This window comes from Chanos chanos, chromosome 15, assembly GCF_902362185.1.
Source record: "Chanos chanos chromosome 15, fChaCha1.1, whole genome shotgun sequence".
Classification (NCBI taxonomy): Eukaryota; Metazoa; Chordata; class Actinopteri; order Gonorynchiformes; family Chanidae; genus Chanos; species Chanos chanos.
Window position 1 is genome coordinate 1,872,929 of NC_044509.1, and position 18,929 is coordinate 1,891,857.

The 18,929-nt window shown below is 44.2% G+C and overlaps 2 protein-coding genes across 2 annotated transcripts; both read left to right on the forward strand.

The window, feature by feature from the left end:
- Positions 1-778: 778 nt before the first annotated feature.
- Positions 779-12,938, forward strand: LOC115828502 (U3 small nucleolar RNA-associated protein 14 homolog A). Its single transcript, XM_030792507.1, has 15 exons — positions 779-1,015; positions 1,569-1,671; positions 2,156-2,226; positions 2,463-2,527; positions 2,973-3,121; positions 3,670-3,825; positions 4,394-4,513; positions 6,020-6,114; positions 7,047-7,170; positions 7,295-7,372; positions 7,608-7,995; positions 8,481-8,869; positions 9,254-9,438; positions 9,676-9,775; positions 12,202-12,938. The coding sequence occupies exons 1-15, from the start codon at positions 963-965 to the stop codon at positions 12,478-12,480; spliced, it is 2,355 nt and encodes a 784-aa protein (XP_030648367.1). The 5' UTR covers positions 779-962; the 3' UTR covers positions 12,481-12,938.
- Positions 12,939-15,566: 2,628 nt separating this feature from the next.
- On the forward strand, positions 15,567-18,711 carry LOC115828812 (putative defense protein 3). The gene is made up of 5 exons (XM_030792911.1): positions 15,567-15,765; positions 16,992-17,104; positions 18,072-18,184; positions 18,330-18,394; positions 18,605-18,711. Exons 1-5 carry the CDS (start codon positions 15,567-15,569, stop codon positions 18,709-18,711), a joined length of 597 nt encoding a protein of 198 aa, XP_030648771.1.
- Positions 18,712-18,929: the final 218 nt, after the last annotated feature.

An 18,929-nucleotide genomic window follows, 5' to 3' on the forward strand; every position in this document is an offset into this window, starting at 1 on the left:
TTTGGCAGTGAGATATAATTACAAAATCTCACAAAAGTAACATTTAACAAATATGTAATGCCTTAAGTTTATGTGATAATTGTGATGCAGTAGTGCTCCTATTAGCTGTGTGTTATTTCTGTCACTCCTACAAGCAATGACAACTGCAGAATTGTGTGGGCCTCATAGACTGTGGAAATGTGTAAAAGTAGAAAGGTGTTGTAGTGGTGTTAGATATAACCTGGTCACTTAATTTTACTGTTCAGTCATACCCCTTGTCCCCTCAAAGTAAAGGCAACACAACACTAGTTTACAACATTCAACATCTGCATGGAAGACATACCGCTTAAGGTCAAAACTAGGGGGGGGGAAAATCTCAAGGTCATGTACTTTAATATTAGAGGCAGCAACAGACTTTGTTTACAGATTTTGATTGCCAGCATCGAGATTTATGACATCAGTGTTACTTTAACGTTTAAAGACTGTTGTAAAGTTTTAACCTCACAGGAACCAAGCATTCCAACACCACCTAAATTTGAGTTTTTGAGAATGCATCCTGTGATTTCCAAGGTAAAGTAAAGTAACAAGCGCTCGAATGATCTTCAAAGGCAGAGATGGGTGAGTTTTTTACGGTGTCATTTTTTTCCATCTCCTGCTGGGATGTTGGCTCGCTTTTAGCTTAGTTGACTTTCACGTAGGCGATGGACATGAGGGTAAACGGCGCTTTACGTCATCTCCATGCGCCACACGTCATCAACTATCTAGGAAAATAAGCAGCGTTGTGAGTTTGAACAGAGAATTGTTGGTTTGAACCGTGAGTGCACCCCTTTAAATCTCCCGTTAAACCGTTCAGCGATCCATAGGAATCTGTCGATGTTGGCGTTTATATCAATTACTTTTTAGACGTTAACAACCAGGTTCCTCGGTTTTCCTACAAAGTATTTACCCGCAAGTCTCCTGAATGACACGTGGTTAGCGTCAACATGGCTAAAACCAAGACTGCATCCAAGAAAGGAACTAAACTGAAAAAAGCAAGGTTTGTCTCGTTCCCTGAGGTGTCACGCTTCTCTCTTGACATGTTTTTCTTTATTTTGTTGCTGCGGTTGTCACTCTTGCTCGGTTGATACAAGTATTCAAGACTTCCCTTGTTTAGTGGGTGAATGCCAAACTAATGAAACTCATTACGAAGTAACTTTGTTAACAGTAGCTTATACAATAACTCGCTGAATTTATACAAGCATGCCTGATGTCAAAGCTAACCTTGCCTCTAAATCAGCTGTAGGTAACGGAAAAGCCATGTGTGACTATTCGATCAATTCCTTTTACATTATGTTGAAATGTTATGTGGGTTTTATGCTTTTTTCACTTATATGTAAAGTCATGCATTTAAATGCTTTTTAAATGTAGTTTGACAAAGCAATCCATTTGAACAGAGCAGTTCCTTTGAACATTGATGCAGTTACAAAGAGTTAGACTTCAGCTGGTCCTGTCTCCCTTCTCCTGTCTCCTTTCTTCAGCCCAGTCAGGTTACGCCTGCTATTTCCAGTTTCCATAAAAACTACACCTTATTTGTACTATTTGTTTTGCAGTCAGAGTGTTAAGGCTGTCCCACCAGTGGCCGCTGCTGCTGCTGATGACGACGATGATCTGTCCCTGGAGGATGAAAATGTTATCAGTGCCAGTGAAGATGAGGTAACACTAACATGCCAACTGACCTTGCCTTCAAGTTAACACCAGCTATTCTCCACTTTTGGCATCATCACAGACAGACAATACATACAGTGCTTCATATGTCCCCGCATCCCAAAGATAATTCTCCCACAATCCCCCTTCACTGCTCTGCCATTTACCATGGGAGATTCTGTGTGTTTCTCTATGAATATGATCATTCTGTTGATAATGTGAAACACTAGTTGTGTGTAATTATGACCAGTATTGTGATGGTTTATAGGCGTGTTTTACACTAGTTCTGTGTGTTTCTCTGTGAATGTGATCAGTATTTTGATGGTTTACAGGCCTGTTTGACACTAGTTCTGTGTGTTTCTCTGTGAATGTATTTTTGATGGTTTACAGGCCTGTTTGACACTAGTTCTGTGTGTTTCTCTGTGAATGTATTTTTGATGGTTTACAGGCCTGTTTGACACTAGTTCTGTACTGCTGTGTGTTTTTTGTGCAGGAGGGAAGTGAGGATGAAAGGAGACACACCAAGCTCCTGGAGGCCATCAGTGCTCTGGGAGGAAAGAAGAAGTGAGTGTGTTCACACACTGGGAATGGGAGTGACCTGGAAATGCTTTTTCACCGTATTGAAAAATATATCTTTATTTGGAAACCGAATACATGAAAATTGCTAATTAACCACGTTCTTGTAATTCACTCTGGGGTAACAGCACCATTTAAATGAATATATGCAGACATGCTGTTTGGAGGCAGTAAAAATGGACGTTTTTGGCAGAAAAAAGACGACAATTTTCTCTCTCACGCAGGAAGAAGCTGGCAGAGCGATCAGAGGCGAGCTTGCAGGTGTCTGAATTTTCTGTCAACGCTGACGGTGAGTCCCAGAATAACGCAGCTGTGGTGCTTCACCCCCCCCCCCTCCCTTTCCCACTCACATAAGAAGTTTCGTACCTCCGGAGCAACCTTGGGTCTAAGTCCCTTAAACAAGAGCAAACTAACCGACCGCTCACTGAACAGCCAGACTCCTGATTGGCTCAATCACACAGTGAAGTACAGTTTGAGAAGTAGTTCAGACTGCTGTAAGGTTAACATCACTCACTCTCAGAGATTATAAAGGCTTTGTTAGCTGTGGAGCTAACAGTGTTCTGCCTTTAGTCTGGCAGAGGCTAAGACGCTGGTTTGTAAAGCATTGGTGCTGAATTTTAGACAGTTTGAATCTAGTTCTCTACGTTCTCCATTACACCGCTAGAAAGAGCATGTGCTCGATACTCTGACCTGCTGAATGGATCATATGTATTTTTGCATGTGTCTCACTGAAGGTGCTGGGGAGAAAATTAATCTGTCAGAACTCTTGGGGACCATGACTAAGACTCCAGGTACTCTGAATAAGACCCAGAAACAGCTGAAGAACCTCCAACAGCGTAAAAAGACTCTGGAACTTCCCCTAAGCAAACAGGAGACAGAGCGGGTAAGAGAGAAAAAAAAACCTACCGTATGAAAACAAGCGGCATTCTGCAAAACCTCAGACATGCAAGATCTGTAATTTATCCTGAACTTTCCCTGACACCAGACATGCAAGATCTGTAATTTATCCTGAAGCTTCCCCAGACATGCCCTCACTTGAAGCCTCTGTTAGAGAAACACTGTCGAGCAGTCTGACCTCAGCTTAAGACCAACTGTATTGATAAGCTTGAGGCGTGAACGTTTAGTTTGTGTGATACAACACAACACGGCCATGTCACTGGGTCAGTTAAGATATGGAGCATCAGTAGATAGAGTCTCTCTCTCTCTCACTCTTTTTGTGACTGTATACCTCTGCCCTATGTCTCTGAGTGCATTAATTAAAATGATTACAAATTCGTCCATATATGACCCCGGTTCTTATAAACGACCAAAAAGAGAGTGTGTGGAGTCTAATATGATCTGTGAGGGTGCGTCAGTGGTCCCGCCATTTCTCTGTGAACCTTTGTCCTGTGAGCTGTCTGTGAGCGGCCGCGTGTCCTTTGGTTTTTACAGATCCAGCGGGGCTTGGCCTATGAGAAGACGGCTAAGGAAGTGTCTCAGTGGGAGAGTGTGATTAATCAGAACCAGAGAGCAGAGCAGCTTGTCTTTCCCCTCCAGCAGGAGTCCTCAGCACCCAAACGCGTGGAGCAGGTGGTGGTGGGGTGGAAGGTAGGTCCTGACTGAATGTGTGTGTGTGTGTGTGTGTGTGTGTAGTGTGTGTGTGCGCGCATGTTTGTGTGACTGTGTATGTGTTGTGTGTGTGTGTACGTTTGTGTGTGTTTGTGTGCGCACGTTTGTATGACTGTGTATGTTTGTGTATGTGTAGTTTGTGTGTGTGTGTGTGTATGTTTGTGTGTGTGTATGTGTAGTTTGTGTGACTTTGTGCATTTGTTTGTATGTGTAGTGTGTGTGTTTGTGTGTGTGTGTATGTGTGTGTGTACGTGTAGTGTGTGTGTGTGTGTTTGTGTTCGTGTGTGAGAGACAAGTGGTGGCTAAATAACAGATGTGTTGTATGTATGGGTTGTATGTGTTGAATGAAAAATGCATTGTATGTGCGGGTTGTATGTGTGGGTTGTATGTGTGCACCTTTTTGTGAATACACCAGGTAACACATTTTTTGGTAAAGAAACCAGTGTATTGTTAATATGCTCTCTCTCACTATCTCTGACTGTCTGTCTGTTTGTGTGTGTGTCTCTCTGTCTGTCTGTCTGATTGTCTCTGTCTCTCTCTCTCTCAGGCCCAGACCCCCTTGGAGCAGGAGATATTTAAGCTTTTACACAATAATAAACAGCCCATTCATGACCCTGTTTTGACCCCTGTGGAGGAGGCCTCCCTCAAAGCCATGAGCCTGGAGGAGGTCAGATCTCTCTCTCTCTCTCTCTCTCTCTCTCGCTCTCTCTCACACTCACTCACTCTCTGTCATTCACTCAGTCACTCACTCTCTCCTTAACACTCACCTCACACACACTGGATGTTTTACACATACCCATACACACATGCATGCATACATACATACAGACTTACTCATATACAGATTGATGCAGTTTAGAGTACTGAAGTGCATTAACAGCATTCCAGAGTAATTACTGCACTGATGAAGTATAAACAGTACACAGCAAATGTATAAGTTCAACTTTCAATAAGTTCACAGAACAGACCCTCACACCAAACAGAAGAAGGCAGCCTATAAAAATGGGCTGTTCTGTGTTTTTTTTTTTTTTAATGTGTTTGTCAATGAGATTGTCAGGTGAAAATGTGATCTGATTTTCTGTGTTTTGTAATGTGTTTGTCAATGAGATTGTCAGGTGAAAATGTGATCTGATTTTCTGGTAGATTACTGCATACACAGATGCCTCAGTAGTTAGAGAATAAAGGTTGGCTGACAAATTCGACCCTATGTCTTACACTCAGAACCAGGCTAAACATGTTTATTCTCTGTGTCTTACACTCAGAACCAGGCTAAACATGTTTATTCTCTGTGTCTTACACTCAGAACCAGGCTAAACATGTTTATTCTCTGTGTCTTACACTCAGAACCAGGCTAAACATGTTTATTCTCTGTGTCTTACACTCAGAACCAGGCTAAACATGTTTATTCTCTGTGTCTTACACTCAGAACCAGGCTAAACATGTTTAGGGTAGGCCAGTCTACATGTTAAGTTTGAATTTTGAGAGAAAATTTCCCATATTTTTTTTTATTTCTCCCACACAGTTAATATTTTATATGTGGGCCGAGGATGTGCTGTTTGTTTACCGCTGTGCTTCTCAGTTCTGACTGTGTGGCATCTCAGGACAGCCTCTTTATTGATTTACATATTTACTTATTTACCACTGCCCGATCACGTTGTCCTCTCATTACTGAACCCATAACTTCTCCAGCTAGCTACTGGAGCTGGGCATTAGCCAAAATATGCAGTCTACTGTTTTCCCAGAGTTCACTGTCACTCTCTCATTTCCAAAAAAAAAAGAAAAAATCCCTGGAGACAGGACTGTATGTTAGTCTTTCTCTCATCCTGTCTCTCTCTTTCCCACTGCGTGTCTCTTTCTCTCTCTCCCTCCCTACTGCTCTGTTCCTGTCTTCTCTCTCTTACTTTGTCTCCTCTACATTCTCAGTCCCTCCTCTCTCTCTCTCTCTCTCTCTCTCTCTCTATATTGTACAACTAACAATATAAAAATGGCTTTTATGACACTGAGAGTGCCATAGAAGCGTATCCCTGTTAATGACACACATTCACTCTCTTTCTCAGTCAGTCGTTTTTTAACAACAGAAAGCCGTTGCTCCAGACCAGAGTGGGACGGTGTTCCTCTTTTCGTCTCCCCCCCCCCATTTAATTTAATTTTATTTTCTTTCATTTTTTTGCAGGCTAAGATTCGCCGTGCTGAACTTCAGAAGGCCAGAGCTCTCCAGTCGTATTACGAGGCCAAAGCGAAACGGGAACGAAAAATCAAGAGCAAAAAGTGAGTGAAATGAAATTACCCCAAAAAACCCAAACAATCAAGTTTTAAAGCTTGTTTAGGTCAGACGGGGGCAAAGACAAAGGCTGATATACTCCGTTTCCTTAAACAACCACAGGGTGCTTGGCATTAAACACTGAGTTAAGACTATCAAAATGTGAGATTTAATCTAGACCATGGGGCTTTACTGTATTATTAAACTGAACAGCAAAAAAACAAACAAGTGAAATCTAAACAAAAAATGTCATCTGAAAAAAACGTTCAGATAAAATTCGTGAGTAGTCGTTCACGTGAATAAGTGATTACAGATCATATGCCCAAACTGAAGGTTTTTCCTGGAATATCTGCTTTGTGAGGTCCATTCTTTTACTCTATTCCAAATGTATGTGATGTTGGAGAGTCTGAGAGTAGAACTCAGAGAGGATGAAATGTTATAAGATATCTAAAGTGAGAACCTAGGCGCTGATATAGCCTGACTGACGCTTGAAAGACTGGCTTTTTTTCTTTTTTTTTTCAGTAGTCATTTCTAAAAACCAGAGTAGTCACAGTAGTTCAGTAATCATTTCTAAAAGTCAAAAACACACACTAGGTGTGAGTATTTGGGCGTGGTTTAGGGTCGGTCAGAGTGTCTCCCCACACCCTTTCTCAGCAGTGGAAAGGAGCCTGTGTGATTACAGGTGGAGTTAAGTGACTAGTTGCACATCCTTTCTTGTATCAGATCCAGAAGGGTCCACAGAGTCACACCCCCCCCCCTCTCCCCCCCAGCTCCACTGAGTTGACCACGGGGGCAAGGAACACAAGATCACGCCTCAGTGGTCGTTCCAAAAAAATAAGTGCATTAACTTGAGTGCATAAATTCGTGTGTGCTTCGTTGGAACTGCACAAAATCTCTCTCTCTCTCTCTCTCTCTCTCTCTCTCTCTCTCTCTGATGCAGGTACCATAAAGTACAGAAGAAAGCAAAACGTAAAGAGTTTCAGAAGCAGTTTGATGAGATGGTGAAAACAGATCCCACGGGCGCCTTGGAGGAGCTGAAAAAGATGGAGCTGGCCAGGATGGAGGTGTGTGGTGGAGGAGAGGAACGGAGGAGGAGTTGAAATGAAAGAGAAGAGATGCGTTGAAGGGGGAACAGAAAACTAGAAACTGAGTGGTTGTTCTTGTGATTCTCTCCCTCTGTCTCTGTAGGAAAGAATGTCTCTAAAACATCAGAACAGCGGAAAATGGGCCAAAACCAAAGCCATTATGGCCAAATATGACGATTCGGTAAGAGCGCTACCATCTGAACGACATATTGAAAGAACATGATTAGAGCTGTGCATTGCATCTGCACTGCAGTAGTTAGAGTTGTCACTATGGGGCACACAAAAGATCTGCTCACTTACTGCATGATGTAGTGTTCTTTACATTACAGTACATGTTACAATACAATTCTCTCTCTCTTTCTGTGTGTGTGTGTGTGTGTGTGTGTCTCTCTCTCTCTCCCTCTGTCTGTCTGTAGGCTCGTAAGGCCATGCAGGAGCAGCTGGAGGTGAATAAGGAGTTGACTCAGAAGTTAGTGTTGCCCTCTGACGATGAGGATGATGAGGGAAATAAGGAAGATCCAACAACTCTGCCTGATTTCGTGAACGACCCTGAGCCACTCATTGACCCTGTCAACCCCTGGATGAGAGGAAAACTGACCAATGAAGTCTCAGAGCTGGACACCCCCAGTGCCCAAACCGAGTCTCAGACGACAGAAGGCGCTGTAGAGGTAAGAGAGGAAGATGATGAAGAGAATGAGGAAGAGACGGAGGAGGAAAAGCTCCTGAGAGAGTTTGAAAACAGACGGAAGCTGCGACAGGCAGAAGAGGAGGACTTGACCCCAGCCCCTGTAGAGGAAAGCAAAAGTAAGAAAGAGAGTTGTTTGTTTTTTTTTGTTTTTTTTTTTTGATAAAGCCATTACATCTCTTCTTTTTGGGATCTCTTTTTTTTTGAGTCAGTCTAAGACAGAACTCAGTGGAGTGAGATTAGTCTGGGACGTGAGGTCTGGTTCATTTACCAAACTGTCAGATTTCAGAGGAGTGTTTCACTGATCCTGTTCTCTCTTGTCTGGTTGATTTCCCTTGTCTGTCGGCGGTCTGGTAGACCAGTCCTGGTACTCTGTTTAGGCTGTCAATACTCAGCTTTCGCGCTGTGGATCAGATCTGTGGAGTTGTAGAACTGGATCTAGATTCTCCTTGACCTAGAACATTCTTTACTTCTGTTTGCAGGGGGCATAGCAGTTCCACTAGGCTTTTTATCATTCTGTATTTAACACGCACACCACATGTGAAATGATATTCTGTTCGTGTCCTTAATGTAACCCAAACTCTCCTTCCTGCTCCCATCACAGCCCAGTCCCAAGACACGGAGGAGGCGGGCGGGGTTTCTGAGGATGAGGAGGTCTCAGAGTTCAACACCCTCTTCACCAGGTTGATGAACAGCAGTAAAGGCCCAGCGGCCTCGGCGGGGGAGCAGGGGGAGGCAGAGGGCCTGCTGGAGGAAGGTCTGGTTCGGGTTCAAACCCTGGAAGATCTGGAAGACCTGGCAGAGGACGTAGGAGCAGTGGAGCCTAGTGAACCTGCGTCCAAACCCAGCACAGAGACCCCCGGCCCATCGGAGGAACCGTCAGAACCGCCCAGCAAGAAGAATAAGAAGGAGATTGACCCCAACACGGTGCTGACCAAAGACGCGACAAGCATCAAAGTTCCCCTGACCCCCACGGTCGTTGAGAATGAAGAGGTACATGACAGACTGGGGGGGGGCAAAAAAAACAGTTAATATAGTTACATTTAATTTTAATTTTTTTTTACCCATATGTTCTTACCCATAAGCAGTTTATAGGTAAATTGCAGCTGGGTTGCTGCGGGTTTCTGTTAGCTGTGGGAGCTGAATGTTGAGACGCTAACATTAGCATCCTCACAGCTGAACACAGTGGGACAGTTTTATAGGCTTTAAGATTGGAACATGAAACGGTGAAAACTGGAGAATCCTTACTTTGTTTCTGTCACGAGGGCCCGGCATTCTTAAATCGTGCAACAACAGGGATGAGTTTGGGGAAATGTAGTTTTAAATCTCTCTGTGAGTAGTCAGAATGTCTCTCTGAAATGCCTCTTTGACTTTTAGGACCATGACGAGCAGACAAACATCATCAAGGAAGCTTTCGCAGGAGATGACGTCATCTCGGACTTCCTGAAGGACAAGAGAGAACAGGAAGAGGCGGGGAAGCCCAAAGTGGTGGACCTCACGCTGCCGGGCTGGGGGGAGTGGGGGGGCGGTGGCCTGAAACCCTCTCGCCACAAACGCAGGAAGTAAGAACCACCTCCAAGGACGTTATAGGCCATTGTCTTTCACACAAAAAAACACCAGAGTAAAAACAAGGCTCTGAATAGGACACACAGCTCCACAGGAAAAGTGTGACAGGGCATCGTCATAGTAACAGAGAGAGTATTGAAAAAGAGGTTAGGAAGCAGTGATTTGGGGGGGGGGGGGGGGGGGTAGTGAAGGAACATTCAGTAAATCCTGCGTTTTTCTTTGTTTCTGTTGAGATTTCAGATTCAGGTTGCTACCCCTCCTCCAAGGAAAGACCAGAAACTCCCGGCGGTCATTATCTCTGAAAAGAGAGATGGCTCTGTCGCTTCTCACCAGGTACTTACAGCATTCTCATGCAAGCTCTCTCTCATGCACACACACACATGCACACACTCGCGCGCACGCTCTTACACACACACACACACACACACACATGCAAGCTCTCTCTCATGCACACATACACATGCACACACTCGCGCGCATGCTCTTACACACACACACACACACACACACACACACACACATGCAAGCTCTCTCTCATGCACACACACGCCTGCACACACACACATGCATACACTCGCACGCACACTCTTGCACACACACACACGCATGTGCTCTTACACACACACTCATACGCACATGCATGCTCTTACACTCATATAAGCACACACACGCTCTGATATGCATGCTCTAACACACACGCACACCCACGCTCTCAAACATACAGAGGCACACACATGTATTCCACCAATCACGTTTCAGGCGAAATAAATTCTTTTGTAAATCTGGGACACCTTCCACATTTAACACAGGTGTTTCCACACAGGAGTGGTTCCTGAGAAAATTGAGAAATTAATATCTAGTCATATGTAGAGACAGATCGAAACAGGGCCTTTCACGCCCCTGCTGTGGCTCCGTCGAGGCCTGTGAAGAGGACGGACTGTTAGAGCGTGCTTGGAACTGGAGACTGTTCCGCTTCCTCGAGTTCACTGTGGGGACAGCTAACGAGATGGTGAAATGGACGTCTGACAGAACGATCCCATCAGTTAGGGCCAACCGCAGTCCAGAGCACGAACAGTCCATTAGAACAGTCCACTGGCAGAGCCAGAGGGGAACAGTGCACTGGCAGAGCCAGAGAGGAACAGTCCATTAGAACAGTCCACTGGCAGAGCCAGAGGGGAACAGTCCATTAGAACAGTCCACTGGCAGAGCCAGAGGGGAACAGTCCATTAGAACAGTCCACTGGCAGAGCCAGAGGGGAACAGTCCATTAGAACAGTCCACTGGCAGAGCCAGAGGGGAACAGTCCATTAGAACAGTCCACTGGTAGAGCCAGAGGCATGTAGTGTCGTACACAGGGATACGTAAACCTCTTATTACAGCTGAAATAATGTTTGTGAAAGAAAAGAAATGGTTCCCTGTGTAACCGTGATTAGATTAGCCACTTTTCACCCTGTCTGTCACATGCCAAAAGAAACTTTTAAGATCCAGTTGTTTTTTGGCGACGGTGAGCGGTTCTGGAGGCTCTGTGATGGCGTGAGGTGCTTTTTTTCCTGGCATGGGGTCCGGTCCGTTCAAGATAAACGCCAGGAAATACAAAAGTCGTTTCGGAGCGATGACCTCCATCCTGCCCTTTAGCGTTTCTGTCCTGATAGCAGTGACCTCTCACAGGGTCACAGTGTCCCCGTCCACAGGAGATCAGAGGTCCCCGAATAGTTTCGGGAACATGAAAATACTCTAAACCAGATGTGATGGTACCTGGTCTTAACCGGACTCATCACTTCTGGGAAGGTGCCCGAGACAACGCTCTCCTTCACCATCAACAAAACACCTAATTTATTCTGGAAGAGTTATGTTGCATTAACCCAGCAGACTTTTGTACTGGTCCAGCCTAAACCTCGAAGCCGTTCCAGTGACCTGTGTTGGTATAGTGCAGTAATGACACTTGAAATTGGTGTTTTCTTTATTTTGGCAGTGTATACCAACAGGCCACCTGCGTATCAGTAGACTTTCTATCAGTTCCTCAGGTCCACACTGTGTGTTTCCTGATAGTCATGTGTCCCCACAACGCCGTGTGTTTACTGATGCCTGTGTGTCCCCACAATGCTGTGTGTTTACTGATAACTATGTGTCCCCACAATGCTGTGTGTTTACTGATGCTTGTGTGCCCCCACAATGCTGTGTTTACTGATGCCTGTGTGTCCCCACAATGCCGTTTGTTTACTGATGCCTGTGTGTCCCCACAATGCCGTTTGTTTACTGATGCCTGTGTGTCCCCACAATGCCGTGTGTTTACTGATAACGATATGTCCCCACAATGCCGTGTGTTTACTGGTGCTTGTGTGTCCCTACAATGCTGTGTGTTTACTCATGCCTGTGTGTCCCCACAACGCTGTGTGTTTACTCATGCCTGTGTGTCCCCACAACGCTGTGTGTTTACTCATGCCTGTGTGTCCCCACAATGCTGTGTGTTTACTCATAGCCTCGTGTGCAGTCATACATGGGTCTTTATAAAAGCCCTACAGCAGCTGTGTCGAGGTTCTTTGAATTGAAGGTCATTTTGGATGAGAGTATTTGCAGTGGCATGTCATGAATTGAAAACCTTTCAAATCTGACTACCAACAACGTAAACAATGTTGGCAGTGTGTGTATTACAGCATAAATGAAACAGCATGTTTTGAATGACTCAAAACCCACTTCAGTTTTATAATCAGGCAGCTTGGCCACTCCGCATTATTTGATACCTGTGAATGTCTCCGTCAGGTGAGCCAGCTCCCGTTCCCTTTCGAGAATCCGGCGCAGTTCGAGACGACAATCCGCACGCCCGTCGGTTACACGTGGAACACGCAAACAACCTTCAAGAAGATGACGGCGCCAAAGGTCATCACCAGGATGGGTGCCATCATCGAGCCAATGGCGAAAGAGGATTTGATGAAGGACAAGACTGCGAAAGGCCCCACGAAGGAACCTGCCATCAAACTGTCAGAGACCGAGAACAAGAAGAGAAAGGGATCTGGGAAACGAGAGAAGGCTGGCGAATAAAAAAAAAAAACAAAAACAAAGGACAGACGTTTTGCTCACACTCATCCATCTCAGCGTCTCTCCTCTGTCTGAGAGTCACTCAGTGCAGGAAGCTGATTGGTTGACACTCATCCGTCTCAGCGTCTCTCCTCTGTCTGAGAGTCACTCAGTGCAGGAAGCTGATTGGTTGACACTCATCCGTCTCACCGTCTCTCCTCTGTCTGAGAGTCACTCTGATTGGTTGACTGTGACCACCCATAAGACTCTAGTGAAAAGACGACAACACAAGCACCGTTGTCGCTACTTTAAAGCAAATCAGTTGAATTCAGTGATCAAATGAACTTTGTGGAAGAGAGAACCTGGTGTGAGTTTTTTTTTTTTACTCGACGGTTCTATTATACCTGTTTCATATTTGTTTCAGCATCCACTGCTGAAAATAACCTTTGTATACAAAGAGACAACTGTGAGAGTATTCAGTGTGAATGAACGTGCAGAGTTGTTTGTGTAATTTGATTCATTATTAAAAAAATGTGTGTTTGGAACCCGTGTGTCTGCAGTCATATCAGTAGCTTAAAAGCAGGTAGATATCATTAACTTGATGAAGTATAATCTTTAGATGCATTTCATACGCACAGTGTGTCATGTTTGGGAAGCCTTGGCTCAGATTTACCTGAGGAGCAGTTCACTGCCTGTCCACAGGGTGACAGCAGATAGGCTCGTCGTGATTTGTTTAAATGTTCCCAAACGAGACATAAAACACCTCTCCGAACATCTTTTATCTCTGCCTGCTCTCCGCTCTTTTATTTTTCCAGCGGTATTCCTCTGCTCCTGTCAGCGTCTTCCGTGCCCGAAGGGCTTGGAGCTTGTCCCAGCACATAATTCCAGTCTTCACTTTTATTTCAATTTAACAATGAAAACATTTTGGACAGACCTTATGTTTTCACAAATTTAATACCCCCCTCCCTCTGCAGAGTAAACCCTGGGCATTTAGTGGACGTTATTAATCCATGAATAAAAATATTAAATTTGTAGATTTGTGTGTCTGAAGGTAGCTGATTGCATGTCTGGCCCTCCTTTAATCTGGAGTTTTTACATATGACGTTTTTACATTGGTGAACAACAAACGTGTGGAATAATCCAAAGCTCAGACAAATTCTGGAGAATTATGTTAAATCTTCCGACTTGTCCGCGAGCAGAGTCAGACCTCAACAGAATTCTGTAAAGCTCTCTCTCTCTCTCCTCTCACAGTATACGGTATAGAGAATACTGTGGCATTGTGTCCGTCACGGAGGAATGCGGGTGTACTCTGTCTCCCTCTGTTGGAAATGCCGCGTCATTATTCATGAAGTTCATTAAATTGAATCAAATGAAGGAGTGGATTAATGTAACCGAAAGAAGAAGCTGAATATTGAGACGGCGCCATAGCGCGAAAAGCAGGTTCATTACTTTTGCGCTAGGATTACCTTTCTCACGGGAAACATCTGTTTCATCCACTCACACAAGACTAATCACAGGGAACATACCAGTAGAGCGGATTCCATAGGCTATACAACCAGTCTTCACAAAACATAACTCATACACACAGGCCTGTTTACAGAAAATATTGACACAGACGCTCTGGTCAGTGATTGTCGTTAGCTTTTTGTGGGGGAAGTGCGTCATGGGCTCTTGACCGTGTCTGTTTACCTGTGACGAGGCTGAAGGTGAATGGAATGGGTTAAGGGTCCTGTGAGTGTAAGTGCTTTTGTGACAATATGTTGATTCAACCCTCTTCAGGCAAGTGTAATGACCTCAAGAAGACCCAGATGGCCACCTAAACAAACCAACTCGCGAAATACGACGAGGAGATGAGCAAGTTACAAGTCCGTAGCAAAAATCTAGTTTGTTTAGTGCAGAAATAAATTAAACATAGTTGTTTCTGTTCTTTGATGCTCTCACGAGAAGCTGTATCGATTTCTCGAAGTTTTTAAGTTTCGGAACTGGTTATCTACAGAAGTAAGGGCTGTGTCCACGCACGTTCCAAATCAGCGCCGGAGGTTCCGTTAAAATAAGGTCATTTATTTCCCTTCCAATCACCAAGCAAACGACACAATACGGCACAAAAACAGTCTTGTCTTGCCTCTATCTGACTACACCGGTGGTTGCGTAGAGATAAAGCGAACATAACAATGAAAAAAGATAATCATTTCTTAAATGGCTCCTACACACGTTCTCTGTGCTGACAGCATTGTCTGAGAGGGGCAAAAGAATAACGTAGGCCTGTTTATTTGTATAGACCTAATGGTTGTAATCCGTTCTGTGGGCTTATCAGTGGTTTGTCAGAGTTTCCACGGAGTTTGTGCCACAGAGACAGGCATTTCGTTCACGCGGTCATATTCATCACTCCTCTGAGACGGAAAAATAAAATGAAGAGTAAATTACCAATATGAACAAACAAGAAAAATTTACTGGGAAATTGATGCTATCAGCAACTTCTCTGCATGGGGCCCTGATAACCAAACAACCCCTTCAGTATTTAGGCTGTATTATGTCGTTACCATAATTTGACATTTCAGTTTTCTCAAGATTTTGCTTTTCCACGGGAATTTCTAGGAGCTCACTTTGAAGTTGTGTTATTTTATGAGGCTGTGACCGATCGAGTCAAAGAGCAAGCCTCGCGGGTTTTAAAGTGACATTATGCACCGTCTACTCCCATGAGTTCCCGTGCCATCAGTATTTGTGTTGGATGACACGAGTTTTGGTGAGGAAAATTGATATTTTTCATGCAATTATTAAACGTCACAAAGGCGTACATTGTTTCAGCCTTAGAGGAGATAAAGGGCTCTCCCAGCTGAGAAGGTTTTTTATGTCATGCATGCCTTCACCTGACACCCGTCTGAATAGTGAATGAGGGCAACACACACACACACACACACACTGATAAATTTACTTTTTTTCTGTGCCACAGTGACTCAGCATATTTGGCTCTCAAAAGCCGACTGTCGTCAGGGGTCCTTGAGAGAGAGAGAGAGAGAGAGAGAAACTCTGCGTGTGTGAAAGAGTGGGTGTGAGCTGTAGTATGAGTGTACCTCTGTGACCGGCTCCCGCTGCAGCCTTCTTCAAGTGTGATGTGGTCAGACGTGCTTTTGTTTGGAGCGGTTCTGCTCCAGGTTCTGTGCTTGGGGTCTGGTTATCCGAATGGGGCTCCAGCGTCAGCGTGTGGAGATATGATGCCCCGGCACAGCGGAGTTGTACCCCAGCCAAACCCAGCTCCTTACACCATCCAAACCAGCAGCAACACTTTTCAGGCCGGAGTCCCCATCACAGGTAAGAGATAAACTCTCTGTACATCAACGACTGCTTAGTTTACTGCAATACAAAAAACCATATCAACACTACTTAAGACCCAAACCACAGTTTAACACTGAAAGATCAATTTAACAGTGAAACAGTGGGAGCAGCACAGCCACTGTGCCTTGTAAAGGGACAGTGTTTTAGATCTAGTTTGGGTAAATGGGGGATGTGCAGCTGGATCTCAGATTATTACTGTATTAAGCTTGTTTACACAGAGATTCTGGAGACTATTATAGAGACTCCTGCTGTAACAGTGAGCCTGGAATTTGGTTGGGGCACATCCATGAGATTCTCCTGACTGACTTTGTTCGGTTTAGTTTTTTTTTTTTTTTTTAATTGTTTTCTAATGTCTTCATTTCTTTGTTTTCTTATGAAAACCAACAAATTCAGACATCATAAAACAGCAAGGTAGTTGTTTCAATTAAACCCGTAGTAATTATGTTTATAGGACTGTAGTTTATAGCAGTGTTTCTCAATCCTACTCCTGGGGGACCCCTGCTCTGCACGTTTTTCATCTTCCCCTGCTCTACCTACCTTACTGAACTCCTCGGTGGCACTTTTGATTGGCTGAGCACACCTTTATTTAATGAAGAGCATGTTAATCACACTAATCAGGTGTGTTCAGAGCAAGGATAGATAGACGACATGCAGAGCAGGGGTCCCTCAGGAGCAGGATTGAGAACCACTGGTTTATAGAATTATGTTTATAGAATTATATGTATTAAGGGTCCAGACTTGCTGTAGACATTACACGGTCACAGATGGCATGACCATGATGACACTCCTGTTGGCTGTCATTTGCAATGTGAGTTAAAATATTTTTACAGTCTGGTGTCATGTTACTATTGAGATTTATTGTTCACTTTATGAAGTGATTTTGTGATACAAGCCTTTTAATGAAAGGAGATATTCAACCATCCAGTTTGTCTCCCAGGGCCAGTTGGGTAGTACTGACTGACTGATCTCTGACTGACTGGTATCTTTTAGTCCAGTAACTGCAGAGAATGGGTCACCAGTCACTACTTATGGTGCTGGCAGCCAGTGAAAAAAACACAGAACCAGAGAGAGAAAAAATACACACAAACACACATGCACAAAGCACACACAAGAATGAAATGTTTGAAATTCCTGATTTTACTGCATATGGGTTTTATGTATCTATATGTGTAACATGTCTCTTTATGCTGTGTGTATTTCAGTGGTGATTAAAGGTCCAGTGTACCAAGGTGTGTTATTGGAGGCTCGATCGGGATCTGACACTAAAGCTTTAGGGGTGTGGAAGAGTCCTCCCGCAAACACCAAACTCTTACAGGTGCCCTGGTGTTTGTTTCTGTTTCCTCTGTGTTCTCCTCCCCTGAACGCCACTGACATTTAAAGCAGAATTTTCACTGAAAAAGTTGCTACAAGTCAGGAATCCTTGGTTCCTCTGAGAGTGAAAACTCTGGTTCCTCCTCTATTATTAAAATGTTAAGACACGCGATTTGAAAAAAAAAAAAAAGAAGGCACAGATTCTCCTTTGAATAAAAGGTTTTTCTCTTTTTGTTGCCGTGGCAAGTTTTTTTTTTTTTCTTCTTTCTATTTTCATCCCATTTTCAAAGAGAAATATGGAATACTCACAAGAATTCTGTGAAAGCCCAAAACATAATGCTTTTGGATAAGACCTTTCCACCTCTGCATTATCCCAGCCGCCGTATGTCACGTGCGTGTGGCCGCGTAAAGATGGATTTGGACCGCTCAGGGCATTTTGTTTCACCCCTATAACTAAGGACAGTGCCCGCTCGTGTTACTCGAGGATGTTGGCGAGACCCTGGGCCAGGTCTGGGGTGTGACTGTTAAAGGACGTGAGGAGGTTTTTTAAGGACAGTCCATTGTGTTGCCATAATATTAATCCACTGCAAAAAAAAAAAAAAAAAAGAGAAAAATCATACATATGACCTCCATGTCCAGTCTTGTGAATTCACTGATACAGACATACAAGTCTACATAATGATGTGAAGGTCTAGTCTCCAAGCCTCAGAAAGTCAGACGTTAGAACGCAGCATGTCACATCCAGACTCACTGAACCTTATCTTTAGGGTCACTGAACTTTCTCTCTTTCCTGTGAGTTGAGTTTAAGGCCGTGTGTTGCCAGATAACAAAGGAACCTTTACATACTGATATTAAATACAGTGGAACTGTATATGTAATGTGTATGTCTCTTTTCAGGCAACATTGACCCTTGGTGACTGTGTTGTGTTAGTGTTCAGACAAGACTAACGCTCAATGTCTGTGTTGTGTAGTGCTCAGGGAACTCCAATGGAGCCATTACCCATGCTAACACCAACGCAAAGGACAACTCCACAGAGTACAGCTGGACCCCCACTGACGGAACACCCAGCCAAATTTACTTCATGTGAGGAATTTTGCCTACTTTATATGCTGTGATTAATTTTTCCATCCTTACCATGCAAACCTGAGTCATGGTACGCCGGCTTGTACCGAAGTCCCATTCACCCCCCAAAACATATGTGTTATAATCTGAGGCATTTTTCCCACAGGGCAACCGTAGCCCAGCAGCGCACGGTCTACTGGTTAAACGTCAGGTCCCAGACTTTGAGTGGAGGTGAGTGGAACCTGAGCCGCTGCCAGTTGGTTTTTCCCCAACCCGTTCGTACGGTGCCAGTGGAAAAGAGGGAGACAAAGGGAAGGCTTTAGAAAGGGGACCACTGTGTCGTAGGAATGCACTCTCGCCCTCCCTCTGCGTCCTCACATTTGCCTGTTCAGTTCATTTCTGTGACACATTCATGTCCTCTTTGTTTCTGTCCTCTGACAGGTGGAAGCACAAACCTGGCCACAGACACCAACTCTGGGTCAGCCCGTCAGTCCCTGTACCTGCTCCTTCTGCTCGGTCCTCTCTCAACACAGATACTTCACAACTAAAGGACCGACAGATGCACCTGCTCCTTGTATTTACTCAAATCTGCCACTAGATGGCACCAGCCACTCTTCATTGAGGCAATGGAGATGTGACAGAAATCAATCTATCTATCTATCTATCCATCTATCCATCTATCTATCTATCCATCTATCTATCTATCTATCTCGTTCTTTCTTTGTCTGTCTTTCTCTCTGTATATATACAAAGATAAATTGTGTAT

What these genes read in the sequence shown, in the direction of transcription:
- LOC115828502 (XM_030792507.1), top strand. Translation starts at nt 963, where the DNA reads ATGGCTAAAACCAAGACTGCATCCAAGAAAGGAACTAAACTGAAAAAA. An exon ending in CCCTGTAGAGGAAAGCAAAA is followed by an intron (nt 7,996 to 8,480) that starts GTAAGAAAGAGA and finishes CTCCCATCACAG; the next exon opens with CCCAGTCCCAAGACACGGAG. An exon ending in CGGTCGTTGAGAATGAAGAG is followed by an intron (nt 8,870 to 9,253) that starts GTACATGACAGA and finishes TTTGACTTTTAG; the next exon opens with GACCATGACGAGCAGACAAA.
- LOC115828812 (XM_030792911.1), top strand. Translation starts at nt 15,567, where the DNA reads ATGTGGTCAGACGTGCTTTTGTTTGGAGCGGTTCTGCTCCAGGTTCTG. An exon ending in GGCCGGAGTCCCCATCACAG is followed by an intron (nt 15,766 to 16,991) that starts GTAAGAGATAAA and finishes TGTGTATTTCAG; the next exon opens with TGGTGATTAAAGGTCCAGTG. An exon ending in CAAACACCAAACTCTTACAG is followed by an intron (nt 17,105 to 18,071) that starts GTGCCCTGGTGT and finishes TGTGTTGTGTAG; the next exon opens with TGCTCAGGGAACTCCAATGG.